General features: G+C 40.8%; 1 protein-coding gene across 1 annotated transcript in view; it reads right to left on the bottom strand.

Moving 5' to 3' along the window:
- The window catches only part of CRB1 (crumbs cell polarity complex component 1), a 141938-nt gene that overhangs the window by 40146 nt on the left and 84121 nt on the right, over window positions 1-17671 (bottom strand). Inside the window, exons 5-8 of the mRNA XM_024764056.1 lie at window positions 10864-11820; window positions 5088-5635; window positions 4067-4142; window positions 3535-3741 (exon numbers count right to left, since the gene is read on the bottom strand). Coding sequence (XP_024619824.1) covers window positions 3535-3741; window positions 4067-4142; window positions 5088-5635; window positions 10864-11820 — 1788 coding nt within the window. The remainder of the gene's footprint in view (window positions 1-3534; window positions 3742-4066; window positions 4143-5087; window positions 5636-10863; window positions 11821-17671) is intronic.

Below are 17671 nucleotides of genomic sequence, written 5' to 3'. Positions count from 1 at the left end.
AAACATGGCGGACAGAGTTTATGTGACCCGACCCCTAACTCTCCAATCCCATTTCCTGCCACCCTTCCTCATGCACGTACTATAGCCACAAAAACTTCTTGCTATTTTTTGAAGACGCCAAGCTTGTTCCCAAACCAGGCCTTTTACATTTGCGGTTACTTAGACACGATATTGGCCCCCGATCTTCCCATACCGGACTCTTTCTCAACAAAATATGCGCTCAGATGTCACTTCCTCCGAGATGCTTTCCCCAACTATCCAAGTGAAGATGTTTCCCCCCCCCGCCGCAACCCACTCTCTTTTTAATTACTCAGCTTTATTTTCTTCATAGCATCTTATAGCTATTTGAAATTATACTGTTAACTTTCCTACTTGTTCCTTGTCTGTCTTTCCTCACTAGAACATGAGCTTTTACGAGATCACGGAACTTCTCTGTCTAGGTTCTCACTAAACCCGATGCAGGGAACATTGCCTGGCAGAAAACAGGTGCTCAGTAAATATTACTAAATGAATAGTCTATAAAAATAACTCAATCCTTAATTCTGAAAAGTGAGATAATGATTAGAAACCACAGCAGGAGTAAATTCAAGGGTATCATTCAAGTGTATCATTTGACTGGATTAACATTTCACTTGATTTTATTGCTTTTGACTGTGGTGTTTTTTCCCAGCAAATTTGGGGTTGGGATTAGGCAGGAAAAGAGCAAGAAGTGTCTCATTACATGTTTTCGAATAAATGTTAACATGACAAATCTCAGTAGCCCTCCAACTCCTGAAGGAAGAATACTGTCTGTCATGCTGTATAAACTAGTTTCATTGACCGACTGAGCACATGGAAATCACTTCTTGTGATCTGAGTAAAAACCGCAGTGCACGTTAACATTTATACTTTGCCTTTTCTTCAGGGAACTTTATCATAATAAACACACCTGTATCTAAGGTGGGTTGTAGTTTTTAATTGTCTGTTTTCGGATAGGATACAGATAGAAATGATGAAGTACTAAGGGCAAACTCGGGGTAATGCACGAGCTATACTCTCAAGAGTATGTTATTCTAGCAGAACTATCTTCCCAACACATCTCCCTAGAAATAAATACAATAGTGTCATGAGGTCATATCAAATGAAAATTATACAAAATAGCAAAAGTGAATGCTAGGGTTTATACCTACCGGTTAGGAAAATTTCACCCCTCCTACTAATTTACATTTTCTCCCTTAAGATAAGACATAATTAAAAAAATGTTACTGAGACTTTTTGAAAGGTCAGAGGCAAACTTTTTCCACTTTCTGTAGTGGCCATGCAGTAGCAGTGAAGATCATTCACGCCTTTCTGACGTGGGGCATCCAAATCCTTTATGTGGAGACGGAGGGCAATACGCACCCAGGGTATGGTTGTTGGACCACCACTGTTTTTAGAAACCCTATTCTTTTTTCCCTGTGAAAATGTTCAAAATGATTTAAACCCCATTGTAGAATATAACTGGGACTGAGAACTTTAGTATTTCTGTCAAAAGATTAACAGTAAAATTAATAAGTAGTAAACTATTTTAAACAAGCAATTCAGAGGGCAGAGAAACGGAAAAGGTGCCATTAAAGTTCTGTGTCATATTAGAGGCCTGATCTCATTCTTTACGCAAATTCATCATGCTTTATTCATGTGTGTAGCATATTATTTCTTAAATATGAAACATAAGAGTATGTGTATTCTTTTTTTTTTTTTTTTTTTTTTTTTTTTTTGCGGTACGCGGGCCTCTCACTGTCGTGGCCTCTCCCGTTGCGGAGCACAGGCTCCGGACGCGCAGGCTCAGCGGCCATGGCTCACGGGCCCAGCCGCCCCGCGGCATGTGGGATCCTCCCGGACCGGGGCACGAACCCGCGTCCCCTGCATCGGCAGGCGGACTCCCAACCACTGCGCCACCGGGGAAGCCCGAGTATGTGTATTCTTTTAGAAACTGCCCCCCAAGTATATACACTGAGCAATACATTTCACATACCATTTTGATACATGATTTTAAAATACAGAAACATAAAAGTAACTGTATTCTCATTCTCAGTCACTTTGGGGCTTGGCTGTTGATTTGGGCCTCAGGTCAGTCAACCCCTAGCTCCAGACCATTATTTTCGTGCAGTGTTTTCCAAGGTATTTTATGTATTTTTTTAATTGTATGAAGATAATGTAATTTAAGTCTAGAGCAGTTAAGTGAAAATACTGAGCTAAATTGAAGAAAAATATATATTTATTTAACAAATATTTACTGACAACCTCCTACATGTTCGGCACTATTCTAAGTGCTAAGAGTAACGTGGGAAACCAGACAGAAAATCTCCTTCCCTTTTGAAACTTATATTCCATCAAGGAAAAGATGATGAACAAGTGAACAAATACCTGTGTAACAAAACATCCAAGGATGATTAGAGACATGAAGAAAAGTAAAGCCAGGGAAGAGGGCACTTGGGTAGAAAAGGGAATGGAGGGATGAGGCCCTTGTGAAGCTCTGGACTGAGAGAGTTCAGGGTAGAGATGGTGATGGTGCATGGGAGCTAACTGCTGGGGTGAAAGAACACTGGACAGAAAGACATCGGATGCACATTGAGGACAACTCTTACAGGGTTTCTCCCACTATGAAAGGAAGCAGGAACATGGGATGGTAGCTGGTGGGGATGGGAGGGATATCAAGGGAAATAGTTTGTAATGAGGAAATTTGACAGTATGTTTATATACTGAGGGGAAAACTGATGATGCTGGCGGGTGAGAGAAAAATTTCAGAAGCAAAATCGTTGAACAAGGGGAAGAGATTAGAATTGAGTGCGAACATAGACGGTTGGCTATAGACTGAACTGTGCATTAGTTGAACTAGAAGAAAAGACATACTATCAATAATAGTGTGGCTACCACGTAGACCTGTCAAAATTGTAAAGATAGTATTCAAATTGCTAACATTTGGGAAATTGTGTTCAGTAGTACTGAATTTGGGCAGGAAAACCATTCAGATTGAGGGAAATACTCATGGCCAACACCAATCGAGTGCCTACTGCGCTTGGCTCTCTACACACGAGGTCATATAATCATCACACACACACCCACAGTTACCTACTTATCAAGGAGACGTTTTATCCTTTTCTTACAGAGGAAGCTTTAGATTATGGAGACGTATGAGTTGCCAGAAGCCTCATAGTTAACCAATGACAATGTGCTCACACTGGCACTTTCACTCTGTATTGCCAGTAACGAGAAAAGAAAAGCCAAACATCACCTGGTTAATTCTTTCTCTAGAAATTAGTCTTAAATGATCAAGGAGCTAGGCTTGGTGCTGCTAGGACCGCTGTTTCCCACTCAGAAACCCAGGGGCAGGACGAGGCTACTCTGGCTTATTACACTCCCATTAGGTTTGTTATACCACTACTCGCGCAGGGAGAAGCAGCTACACATTTCTCTGCTGAGCTGGAGTTGTCTGTATTCTTTTTCTGGGTTGACTCATGGAACAACTGAAATGCCCAGTTGAACTGGATGGTGATAAGTTTGAAGTGCACTTACATTCAAATCCTCGAGGCAGCCCCTGGCATTGGGCCCGGGGAGGACACGGGCTGAGTTCACACCAGCGAACCTCCTGGCAAGCTTTCCCGGCTGTGTTCGCAGGGCAGGAGCAGGAGAAGTCGTCCCACAGGGAGTAGCAGATGCCTCCGTTGTGACAGGGGTTGGGCTGAGCAGACAATAAGTCAAAGGCATTAGAAGCGCCGGCAACTAAACACGGAAAAGACCCTGTTAATCTGTGAATGCTAATTTCCTACATATTTACATTTCGAACTTTTTATATCCATTGGCTGATAAATAGAATAAAACTTACTGCTACCATCGAGAGAGAGGAAAAGGGAAATAAAGAAAAATATACAATACTGATCTCCTGTAGCACAAAGAGGATTTTCAAAGGTGTAATTATATTTTCTGTAATTTATAAATTACCAGGCACTTTCACTGTCACTAATGATAGTTTGAGTTAGAGACTTTTCCTCCTGTTTTTACTGGTGAGGAAACTGAGGTCCCTTTCGTTGTCCAAGATTCTATCAACAGTCAAACAGGGAAGTTGGTACTTGGATCCTCTGGGTCCCCAGAGGAGTGACACCATCTCCCCTCCAGCTCTGCCTCTGAATCAGAAGCATATCATAATTTGAGTTCTCACAAGGTTTCTCACAAAGTGTTCAAAATGCAAGTATTGATAAAGGAATCTCTGAGAGCTCCGTCTTTATTTATGCCCATTCCACTGTTAACATGTGATCTAGGCTAGTGACCCAACCTTGTTAAACGCCAATTTCCTTTTCTGTAAATAACATCAATGGAGTGAATAAAAATGCCTGCTTTGCACAGTAGTCCTTTCACAGAATGAAATGGATTGATCCATGGAAAATCGCACCTGGCACATTGGAGGTGCCCCTATAGTAATGCTACAATGATTCATTTTTATGTATTTAGAAGCAAGCCCAGTACATGGCAATAGTTGGAGCTCAATAAATGTTCAACAGATATAAATGCCTTTCCTTCTTTTCCTCTGAAAGCTCATGCAGAGCTGACAAATTGAAGTAGCTTTCAGAAGAGCATACAAAATATACAAAGTAAAGCATGGGCTCTGAGTAATTATATTACAGAAAATTTCAAATCCAACTCCCAGAAGGAAGTTACCTCTCAGATTTTTTTTCCTTATTGACTTAGTAGATGTTCAAAACAATGGTAGGTGGGCATTTAAGATAAAGTTAATGGTATCTTCAAAATGAATTAATTCAGTTAAACCTCTGGGATGCCATTAAGAATTTGGGAATTAAAATACAATTATTCTTAAGTCATTTGGTTGTAGAAGACGTAGTTATTTTGCTTGGTTAAATGGACCATAATGGCAATAAGATCAAGGCCACACTTTCATGGCTCAACATAAATCCCCGAGTCCTGCTGGGAAAGTATGGATGAAGCATTATTCTACAGCTAGTGGGTCAGTAACACCACATTCATATACAAAGAACAGTTATAATAAATTATCTATTTAATAAAATGAAACTTTTAGCACACAATATGGACATAGTTGGTATGAATAATCCTACCTCACACAGGTTGTCTCCGGGACAGCCTTGGGTCACATTGACAAGAACTGCATCTTGGGCTGCGTTGCTCGTTGAATTTGGAAAGAATTCCAGATTTTCGTTGTTTAACCTTATATCTTGAATACAGCCTTTGAAGAATCCACCATTAACTTCAGTCTCCTGTCTGTCAGGCAGTCCACCAATGTAGAGGACATCTCCTCTTTGGAGTCTCCACGTAGGAGCAGAAATAAATCCTAGGTTTTGTGACGACTGATACAGTTCGATTCTATTTGGCTTGATTTTCAAAGATATCAAGTGGACATTTCCATCGCTGAGAACAAATTTTACTAATGATTTGGGAGAACCTGGAGTTAGCATTGCTAGTCTGCCATGCTCTAGCCAAACACGGATGTATTGGCAAGTGCCATTTTCCAGAGCTAGAAGCAAGCCCGATGGACGATGTGTCCGAACAAACATGGAGAGCGTGAAGGCCTCTCCGTAGCTCTTGTCAAGATGGAAAGCCGCATATCCTGTGGAGTCATCTTGGCCAAATCTGCCTGCCACATACGCTTTAATAGAGGAGGAGAGACAAAGAGGAAACATCTGAAGACACACAAGTAATGCATATATATATATATATATATGTATATATACATATATGCACATTCATATTTTTAAAAGTTCAAGACAGGCTTATTCAATAGAATGACAATTTGAAAAGTCATCCCTGACTTTCTGAACTTCTGAGTTTACTTTATTCTGAAAATAACTAGATTTTGGTTTATAGTTTACAGTTGAAGTTCACTGATCACAAAGAAGAAGAGAAGATTTCTGCACCGATAAACTTTTGAACCTCATCCTCACTGCCCTAAAAAGGAGGGGCTTAAACATGGAATATCAGATACTACTGCACTCCAACTTGATTTGGAGAAATTTGGGAAGCAAGAGCTCTTCCTGCAACACATGTAAGCAGACTGAACAATCGTCATCGCTGCTATTTGGGGGCATGCTCAAACAAATGGCATCAAACCTAACCGTTCCTTGTAAAGGACAGAAACCAAGAATTAGATTTGCAAATCCTCTTTTGGGAAGATACCCCTAATAATATTAAGAGGCAAGGCAGTTGAACAAAGGAAGAGGACTCTTCCTTCTTTGGTCCTGGGTGGGTGAAGGAGAGGCGTGGGGCACAAAGTACTAGGGCGAAGCTGAGTTCTGAACTCACCCAACATTTCCTGTGGACAGAGAGATTTCTAATGCATTGACGTGGCAATGCTATCAATGTGCATCACCACAAGAAAACTCTTTGAGAAGTATAAAAATAAATGCTGACCTTCAAAGTCATTGATGATATAGTAGGAACACAAGTCCTTGTACTCCTAAAGCTTACATTCCATTTGGGTGGAGGTTATATAGTATGTCAGGTGGTGATAGGTTCTTTGATATACAAAAGCTCAGGCAGAGAAAGGGACTAGGAAGAGCTGCAGGTAGGAGTGGAGCTGTCATTTTAAATGGAGTCATCAGGGAAGAACTCTCTGAGAAGGTAATATTTGAGCAGAACCCCGAAGAAAGTAGAGATATTACTGCAGAAATTCAGGAGATAAATGATGGGCTTGGATCAGTGGTCACGGTGCAGATGGGGAGAAGTGGTCAGATTTTGGAAATGTTTTGGTAGAACCAAAACCAGGATTTTCTGGGGCAAGTTGCTCTCCAAGGCTTTTGGTCCAAGTAACTAGAAGCATTGAGTTTCCATTTGCAGAGATGGGGAAGAAAACAGGAGGAACAGATTTGGGGGAGAAATGAGATTCCATATTAAATTTGAGATGCCCTATTAGATATCCAGGTGGAAATTTCTAGTCAGCAGTTAGATATAGAGGTTCAGGGGAGACATTCTGGGCTAGTCACAGTAATTTTGGATTTGTCAGTGTAAATGTGGCATTTGAAGCCCTAAGACTGGAAGAGATCACCAAGAGAGTGAATCTAGAGAGAGAAGAAGGGGTCCAAGAACTGAACCCTTAAGCATCAGACATGTGGAGGTAAAGGAGATGATAAAAGAGTAAGACAGAAAGAGAACGAAGGGGGAGTGACACCCCATAAGCCTAGTGAGGAAAGAGTTTTCAGGAAGAGGGCGTATTCAACTGTGGTAACTGTTGCTGAGAGGTCAAGGCAGATGAGGACTGAAAAATGACCACTGAATCTTGCAATCTGGAAATCACTGATGAACTTGACAAGAGCATTGTCTTAAACATATTGCTATCTTCAAGTCTTCACATCCCAATCCTAACCAGAAAAAAAGCACATTCCAGCATGTTTAAATGTTGTCATATGGTTCCACTGAAGTTTGAGCAAAGGTGGGACATATTTTATTTTAGCTGAATTATAGTGAAGCTTGCTTAGGTAACCATCTGTGTTTGAAGACCTTCTGCATAAAAGTCTGTATTTTCAGAATTCTGCCTTGATTTTCGACAGGAACGTTACATTTTGAATCTGCATTTGGAGACCACCTGCTCCAGGCAACTACAGGTAGCTTTCAAAGTGCATTGTTAGATGTAACAATCCGTTTGAAGAGGCTAACATCTCTGAATGCACGGCAGCACTTTCATATGAGATAAAATGCTCAATAAGAAAATGTGGCTCTTGAAGTTCCCGAGGTTTGGGAATATGCACAGAATTGCTCTGCCTCAGGGGTGGTCCCCGCTGGTCATCCTGGGACGCCTGCAGCATCACTTTGTGGATCCAGATGAAAAGACAGACAGAACACAGAGCTGTTTCTTTTTCTCAGAAGCTTGACTCTCCAGCAGTCCTATTCTTCAGAAATCACAAGCAAGTAGTCAGAGCACATGATTTACTACATGATTTTAGAAACACCTGACGCCATATATGACTTGTCTGTGGACACGGAAAGAATGATTCTCATATGTGTTGCTGATGTGTCATGAAGAGGGACGACAAATAGGGATAAGAAATAACCAAGTTTTAATGATTGATGGACTACAACAAGAAGAAATTTATTTAGAATAAATAAAAGCCACTTGGGTCTAAGTGCACTTCATTGGTTTAGGGTGGAAAAAGCAGAAATCTGTGGCACCAAGAGGGAGAACAGCTCAAAGTGAACCAATCATAGAATGTGGCTGCCCAAAGGTCAATGGGACATTAGGCTGCAGAATAGAAGAACATTCTCTGGAATGAGAAGGTTACAGTCCTGTGTCACTCTGCACTGTCAGGCACATCTAGGAGCCAGATAAGCAGATTTATTCCAGAGCAAGCAAGCAGCTGATGGAGTGTCTGAAAACGATGTCAGGTGGGAAACATTAGAAGAAACTGGGTGTGTTTAGCATGATAGGAGTGATGGCTTGGATGGTACAAGACACTTTTCTTCAAGTATTTGTGTTCTCAAGAAGAAGACATGTAAGTAAGGTTGACATTGGCTTCAAGAGTTACAATGCTGCCAATGAATGGAAGCTATAGGTCATCATATATTAGTTTAGTACAAAAAAGACAACTTCTAGGGGATTTCTGGGAAGATGGAGTGTGAGTGAGTTTCCCATTCCTGAAGGTGTGTAAGCAGAGGTTTGGGCCACTACACTTGGGTGCAAAACAGTGTAAAAAATTCAGTCATGGAGTGAAGCTCCTTCTATATCTAAGAAACTCTAATTCCAAGCAGATAAGAGTGTCAAAGTTTAGATGTACGACTGAAGATAAAACATATGTCAATTGCCTCTCTTAATCAAATATTCTCTAGAAGGGATGAGGTCGGTGATACCTTTATCCTGAACAGTATCCTGGGAGCTCCATGTTCCTGGACACAGCCAGGGCGATAAGATACACCGCGATGACCCTGCAGACAGCTCTGGGAACTAAGCTTTGAGAAACTCTTCTCTGAACTCTTCTTATTGAGACACTTGATCATTTTTTAAAAATCAACTTTAAAATATAGGAAGCCCGTCTGTCTGTCATGTTTCGTCAGCCAGCCAAATCCTCCATCCAGTCTGCTTGTTCCTTGCAATGGGTACCATGTTTGGGAAACGCTGAGCCAGGATCATGAATTGGGTGAAGTTTTTGCCTTGTACTTTTTAGCCCATCTCCTCCTGAACATCTATGTACAATGACAGGAAGATTTCAGGTTGTCCTTACAGCTTGTAAGCATCTTTTGCGATGGGAATAAACTCCCCAGCAAACATTCCTCAAAGATGATAGCAAATACAAAATACTTTAAATTTATGACTAAGAGGTGATATGAGAAATATAACTTTTCTTAAAATTATACCAAGAATTTTCAGAAAGGGATGATTTTACAGAACTTACTCCCTAAAAAGATATCTTCTGAAACTAAGCATTTTCATGAGGATTAAACAGTTTCAAATAGTGGAGGGGTGGCGGGCAGCCGGGGGAAAAGGAAACTGGAAGAAGAGAGGGGACAGCTAACCAATTCAGGAACTGGGCTTAAAGACTCTGTGATTTTCCAAGTTGGAAAAAATAAATTAAAGAAAACCAGAACCCACTGGATTGGCATCCCTTGAATCTATCTACCAGGACAGTTAGCATCCCCACGGTCGGTATTAACCTCATGGGTCACTGCACTTGGAAGCTGGTCAATATGAGTCAGCATCTGTTTGTTATTTTGTATATGTAGTAAAAATATTGCCTTAGGTCAATTAAATTTTTCTTCAAAAAGTGAACATTGCTTCAGCATAATCTCCCCTTTTCTCCTTTAAAAATATCACAAAACAACTTGCCATTCCCTTTAAAATATTACATAGAGCTAGTAGACGCCAGCCCTCATAGTCGAGCAGGTCCGTGATTTGTAATGAATATTGTGGTCAGGGGGAGACCCGTGAATAGCTTCTAATAATTCTTAGCCCTTCATACACGGAGTAGGGTATAGACCAAGACTGGTTTCAATTTTACTTCATATAAAGCAAAGAAGACTATTTACCAGATGTTGTCCTATTTCACGTTACTCTCAAATCTTGGGGTAAATTACAGCTGCACTTCAAAGCAGTCTGTTGCAATTACCTTTCCAACATTTGCAATGCAAGAGAATAATAAAAAGAAACAGGTATGTATGTATTGATCACTATCAACAGCAGTCTTTGCAACAATGTCGGAAGTAAGGATTTTGAAATGCATTTCAAACTGATTTGCTAAAGAAATTAGATCAATTAGTTTATGGCATCTACCAAGTTTCAGTGTTGTTACTTTTTTAAAACTTTTTTCTTTTTTTTCTTAGGACACATAGGTAAAATACCTGTTTTCTCCAATGCAACTCTGGAAGATACACCTTTGCATAAAATTGGTGGTTTGTAAAAGTGCTAAACTTGATCATGATTTTGGAGCTAGTGTGAACTGCATAGAGAGGAGGGCAAGGAAGTAACTACGTACTGAGAGTCTACGATGCACGCGGTATTGTGCTAGAATTTGGCATTGACTAGTTTCATGTCTACGGTCCTGTTTTTCCAAAAAGATTACTCCTCTTTCAAATAAGATTTGCAATAAATTTCTGATACACAACAAATGGTAAAATTGTAATAGCATTTTGTAAACACCAAGATGTAAACCCATTTGGATGGGAGCTATGGGCTTAGTTTTCACTTCTCTGCATGAGTGAAACCCTGGTGTCCTATGAATCCACTCAGATTTAATTAAGGTACATCATCAGCCTCTTCCTTTTCCTGTCAGTGGGCAGCCAGCCGCAGAGTCCTGAGGGCTCCTGATGATTCATAACCAGCAGGAACGGCCTGGCTGTTTTGTCCCAGCTCTGCTCTGAGGCACAGCCTTCCTGGCGCCCTGCCCCTCTCACCTCTGTGACAGCTACGGCCTCGGTAGGGCCGGTAGCAATCACACTGGTAACTAAGCCACAAGTTGAGGCAGCGTCCTCTGTTGTGACAGGGTTGGCTCTCACACCAGTCCTTTCTCGTGCAGCCTGCCTTGACATTTAATGACCAGCCGGACGAGATGTTCTCCAGGGTGATGGGATTCGAGTCAAGTTGAACATCTTGGAGGCAGCCCACAAGCGAAGGTATGGATGGTCTATTATAAACGTTAAGCAGAGCAACACCACTGTGGGCTGTTCCCTCTGGTAAACCCCCCAAAAAGGAGTTTTGTAAAGCACATGTTGACCCATCGCTTCCAAATGGAGAAGGAGCTCTCGTGATGCATGTCCCCAAGCAAGACTCGTCAAGTAAGGCAAGGGTCACAGCCTCTGCAAACGTCACCTCCACCGTATGCCACTCCCCATCGCTGGTGCTGTGGGAGATGAACAGGACCACCTTTGGCTGATCCCTGACTTGAACTGATAAGTGGATGTAGCCACTGAGCAGCTCCAGTACCACAAACACGTCCCTGTCACCTCGGAAGAGTAGAAGTGCCACTGGCTGGACAGTCTGAAACCTGAGGGCTACTGTACAACCGGAGTCCTTGGCTGTCACTGAGCCACTTGGGACCCACAGGAAGCCATCACCCTCAAAAGAAAGTGTGGTGACCGTTTCACACCGTGACCCAGTATAGCCAGAGGGACACAGGCAGCTGAATCCATGCTGGCCATTGTGGAGGTGAGGGACGCATGTTCCATTATTTAGACATGGGTGATCAGTACAGCTGAGGAGCAAATCAGAACAGTTCCTTCCTCCGTAAAATGCTCCAGAATGGTTATCAAATGGGCAACGGCAAGTGTAAGTCCCAGGCAAGTTCTCACAGGTACCACCGTTTTGGCAAGGGCTTGAAGAGCACTCATCGACGTCCTCTTCACAGTGGACCCCTGTTCAGTGATAAAGAATAGATTGAAATTACATATATTCAGATCAAAAATAGAACTTTCACATAATCTTCATGTATAATCTTTTGGAGGTGCAGAACCGTATCAGGTGTAGGAGTGTAACAGAGCAAAATGTGACTAGAGACTGAGGAGCTAATACCGATTCCATCATTCTGCACGTATGGTGCACAGAAGTGCAGTCATGGTGAACCCTGAATTCTCCCTCTAGAAATAGGTTATTTGCCAAAAAGAGTGGTTGACTCAAACTATCATTGTCAGATATATATGTGACACTGAATATCATAAAAAATTTTTTAAAAGAGAGAGAATTAGATTGCTATTGGGAACAATGCTAGACACAAATTATTTACTTGGGGACTTAGTTCCCAGATATTGTTTATCTTGCCCTGGGCTGCTAATTTCACTCTATTCTACTTGGAAACAGCGATCTGCCTTCTCCATTTTTTGCACCTCCCCGTAATCCCTAGACACACAGACAGTCCAGACAACTCTCTCTGTGGAGGGCTTCTGAGGAGAATGGAAGGTCCCATAACCTCCTCTCCACAAGTCTAGTATAAACCATGAAATCTATCCAATAACAAGTTCCGGTTTCCAGTTTCCTTACTTTCTTTTACTCTGTTTCCTGGTTCTAAGTCAAAAAAAGGTATCTAATTAGAGAATTGTTAGAATTCATTTAATCCAGGTAACAAAAAGAACTATAACACTTTTTAAGAGTGATGGCTATTGCTTTTTAACGAAGTTCAAATGAACAAATAGTGTTAACAAAAACTGACACATGTATAGGACTCTGTGGCTTCGACAGCACCATCATCCACGTTATGTGTTTGTGTTTACAGCAATCTCCTGAGGTTTTCAAGGCAGATAGACTTAGCTCTCTTTCACAGACAACACTGAGGCTTAGAAAGATTGACGTCTAAACTCCAAAGCACTTCTACAATCTGGTTTTTAAAATCCAATCTGACACTTTCTGTTTTTTAATTGATAACTTAGTGCATTCTTGTTTTTTGTTATTACTAACATGTCTGTCCTATTTTCCCATTTAACTCCACGCCTAAGTGTGTGCTTCTTAAATTTAATCAAAGGCTCCTATATTGATAATGTTGGATCTGAATCCCAGCTAGGCAGTGAGCAGGTTACATTTATTTTTTGTGTCTAGGTCTTCTGATCCATAAAATGGGGTTAAAAATAGTATCTGTATCACAGGGCTTTTTAAAGGTTAAGTGAGTAAAGACACATAAGATGCTCATAACATTGCTTGATACATAAGTGACTTCTCAGTAAGTGTTGGCTGTAATTATAAAGTAATAACCAAAGAAATTACCCTCGCATGACAAAATCAAACAGCACTGTCATCATTGAGAGAGACTATTTAGAAAGTGTGGGCATACGGAATGACCCACAAATTGCATAACTTTACATAATGAGAGATTGACGTGGACAGCATATTAGGCTGGAATCTCATTAGATCATGCTCTTCATGAGGGAAGGGAAGCTGTTCGATTTACCAACGTATGTCTAAAGCACAGCACGATGCCTGGCTCACGTTTGGCACTAGGTAATTAATTTTTGTATGAATTGATTAATGATGACCTTTGTAAGGTGATTAAAATTTTTATGCTGCATTTAACCTCATCTACTCCAGAGCCCAAAGTGCTCTTTTTGTGTCTATTTTGAGATAAATTTACCTGGTGGCACAGTGGTTACATTTTTGCCCACAGTCATTTATGTACCATATATTTAGACCCTTGATTGGACCCTCCTGTACTTATATTTTACTTTACTTGGATTACTTTCATACAATCTTTGTTAATCCAAAAGTATTTCAAGCTCTGTGAAAGGAGGGAACGTGTTACAACCTTAGAGTCTCCCACAGTCCCTGCACAGTGCTGTGCATATGTGTGTTATAAAAAGCTGGATGAGTAGAAAAAATAAAACTAAATCAAACTGATTTATGTGATCTATAATCATCCTCATAGGTAACAGGACGGACACAGAAATTACAGGCTATATTTTAAAGGAATGTTAGAATGCAAGTTTCATTTAACTGAACTTACGAAAAGTTCAAACTTTTGTTATTAGAAGATAGTTTACTTAAATTTGATCTTCACAGGATTTTGAAAACACAAAAAAATCAATCTGTAAGCATTTAATTAAGAGGAATGCTGAACAGCTCATGAGTTATAATTGAAGAAAAACTCTTTTTTCCCACCCATTGTGCCTTTAAACATATTTAATGGGGGATAAAATCTCCTACAGACCCCAAGTCTTTTCTGTTCAGCCTTGATTAATAAGTCTTAAGATCACGTTTTAAAGACCTATAATGAGTAGGATGGCCAGTCATAAGAAATGTAAGTTTCAGTGCACTTTGGAATTGAATCTTTTTTCTTTGTCTGTTAGGTCGACTTCAGGCTGTCTTGAAAAAGGACCAGGAAGGGTGCCCCCTTCTTTTTTCCCTCCCCTCCCCACCTCCAGACTTCTGCCTGAGTGTCAGAAGGGTTCAGAAAGTTTCCCCTGACTGGTGCCAGTGTTAGATGGCTCCACTCTCTCTGAGACTGGCAGGTGTTTCAAGGTGACTTTTATCCCGGGGCTCTTTGTGGGGTCCTTGGAGCCCCCTGGTCCATCACTCCAGCTGAGACTCCAGCCACAAGGCCTTGTTCTCACGTTGTCCCTCCCCCAGCCCCTTCCTCATTGGCTTCCTAAGGTTTACTTGACATCACCAACTCTGTCTGTTGTTCTTCCTGCACCTTCTGAGGGGGACCAGGACCCGTTTTACACTGACCACTGACTGACACTCCTCCCGTGACTCCCCAAGGACCCCAGGTCCACGGGCCTCTGCCCTGCAGGTGGAGGGGAGCATGGTTGTTGACCAGCCCAGCCCAGCACAGCCCAGCAGCAATTCCCCTTCTTTCTCTCTCTTTCCTGCTGCCCCAGGTGAGCAGTCACAACCTTTCATCTTTTTTTTTTTTTTTGAAAAGAGTTTTCAGAACTGCTTAGACTATGTGTTGTTTATTACTGTCCAAATACATGAAGTTCTGATGAAATAAAATCATGTGCAGGCCATGAAAGCCCAGAGTCATTAGAGGGCCAAATTTCAGACCACCCAACAGTTCACATTTTAAGAATTTGAAACACCTAAAAATAGATAAGGTGGTTTCTGAAAAAGAAAGAAAGAGAAGGAAAGATGAAAAGAAAAAAAAAAAAAAGGAGAAGAAAAGGGGGGAGGGAGGGAGCAGAGAAGAAACCATTCAGGAAATGTTAGCTCACAAGAATACTGAGCTTAGAAAGAAGAGAAAAACGCATTAAAAATGCATAAACTTTGTGCAGCTTAATGCAATGGTAAACAGTAGAATACATAGGCCTCCTAATACTTTTGTAATGGCATACATATAATGTCGCTAGCATTTTCTTAAAATATGCAGACAGATAGAGGACCTTTAAGATGGCAGAGGAGTAAGACGTGGGGATCACCTTCCTCCCCACAAATGCATCAAAAATACACCTACATGTGGCACACTCCTACAGAACACCTACTGAATGCTGGCAGAAGACCTCAGATTTCCCAAAAGCTGTGTGGCTGACAGGGTCTTGGTGCTCCGGCTGGGTGTCAGGCCTGAGCCTCTGAGGTGGGAGCGCTGAGTTCAGGACATTGGTCCACTAGAGACCTCCTGGCCCCACATAATATCAATCAGCGAGAGCTCTTCCAGAGATCTCCATCTCAACACTAAAACCCAGCTCCACTCAACGACCAGCAAGCTCCAGTGCTGGACACCCGATGCCAAACAACTAGTAAGACAGGAACACAACCCCACCCATTAGCAGAGAGGCTGTCTAAAACCATGCCAAGATCACAGACACCCCAAAACACACCACCGGACATGGTCCAGCCCACCAGAAAGACAAGACCCAGCCTCATCTACCAGAACACAGGCACCAGTTTCCTCCACCAGGACACCTACGCAACCCACTGAACCAAAATTACACACTGAGGACAGACACCAAAAAAAATGGGAACTACGAACCTGCGGCCTGTGAAAAGGACACCCCAAACACAGTAAGTTAAGCAAAATGAGAAGACAGAGAAATATGCAGCAGATGAAGGAGCAAGGTAAAAACCCACCAGACCAAACAAATGAGAGGAAACAGGCAGTCTACCTGAAAAAGAATTCAGAGTAATGATAGCAAAGATGATCCAAAATCTTGTAAATAGAATGGAGAAAAAACAAGAAACATTTAACAAGGACCAAGAAGAACTAAAGAGCAAACAAACAATGATGAACAACACAATAAATTAAATTAAAAATTCTCTAGAAGGACTCAATAGCAGAATAACTGAGGCAGAAGAAAGGATACGTGACCTGGAAGATAAAATAATGGATAAAACTACTGCAGTGCAGAATAAAGAAAAAAGAATGAAAAGAAATGAGGACAGTCTCAGAGACCTCTGGGACAACACTAAACCTACCAACATTCAAATTATAGGGATCCCAGAAGAAGAAGAGAAAAAGAAAGGGACTGAGAAAATATTTGAAGAGATTATAGTTGAAAACTTCCCTAATATGGGAAAGGAAATAGTCAATCAAGTCCAGGAAGCACAGAGAGTCCCATACAGGATAAATCCAAGGAGAAACACACCAAGACACATATTAATCAAACTATCAAAAATTAAACACAAAGAAAAAATATTAAAAGCAGCAAGGGAAAAGCAACAAATAACATACAAGCAAATCCTCATAAGGGTAACAGCTGACCTTGCAGCAGAAACCCTGCAAGCCAGAAGGGAGTGGCAGGACATATTTAAAGCAATGACAGGGAAAAACCTACAACCAAGATTACTCTACCCAGCAAGGATCTTATTCAGATTCACTGGAGTAATTAAAACCTTTACAGACAAGCAAAATCTAAGAGAATTCAGCACCACCAAACCAGCTTTACAAAAAATGCTAAAGGAATTCTCTAGTGGGAAACACAAGAGAAGGAGAAGACCTACAATAACAAGCCCAAAATAATTAAGAAAATGGTAATAGGAACATACACACTGATAATTACCTTAAATGTAAATGGATTAAATACTCCAACCAAAAGACATAAACTGGCTGAATAGATACAAAAACAAGACCCATATACATGCTATCTGTAAGAGACCCACTTCAGACCTAGGGACACATACAGACTGAAAGTGAGGGGATGGAAAAAGATATTCCATACAAATGGAAATCAAAAGAAAGCTGGAATAGCAATTCTCATATCAGAAAAAATAGACTTTAAAATAACGATTATTAGAAGACAAAAAGAAGGACACACCATAATGATCAAGGGATCAATGCAAGAAGATATAACAATTGTAAATATTTATGCACCTAACATAGGAGCATCTCAATACATAGGGCAAATGCTAACAGCCATAAAAGGGGAAATGGATGGCAACACAATAATAGTAGGGGACTTTAACACCCCACTTTCACCAATGGACAGGTCAACCAAAATGAAAACAAATAAGGAAACACAAGCTTTAAATGATACATTAAATGAGATGGACTTAATTGATATTTATAGGACATTCCATCCAAAAACAGTAGATTACAATTTCTTCTCAAGTGCTCATGGAACATTCTCCAGGATAGATCATACCTTAGGTCACAAATCAAGCCTCAGTAACTGTAAGAAAATTTAAGTTGTACCAAGTATCTTTTCTGACCACAATGCTGTGAGACTAGATATCAATTACAAAAAAAAAACTGTAAAAAATACAAACACATGGAGGCTAAACAATACGCTACTAAATAACCAAGAGATCACTGAAGAAATCAAAGAGGAAATCAAAAAAACCTAGAAA

Source organism: Neophocaena asiaeorientalis, unplaced genomic scaffold (assembly GCF_003031525.2).
Source record: "Neophocaena asiaeorientalis asiaeorientalis breed wild unplaced genomic scaffold, Neophocaena_asiaeorientalis_V1.1 scaffold594, whole genome shotgun sequence".
Lineage (NCBI taxonomy): Eukaryota > Metazoa > Chordata > Mammalia > Artiodactyla > Phocoenidae > Neophocaena > Neophocaena asiaeorientalis.
Note: the sequence above shows the minus strand (reverse complement) of the source record. Positions and strands in the feature narration are given on the sequence as shown.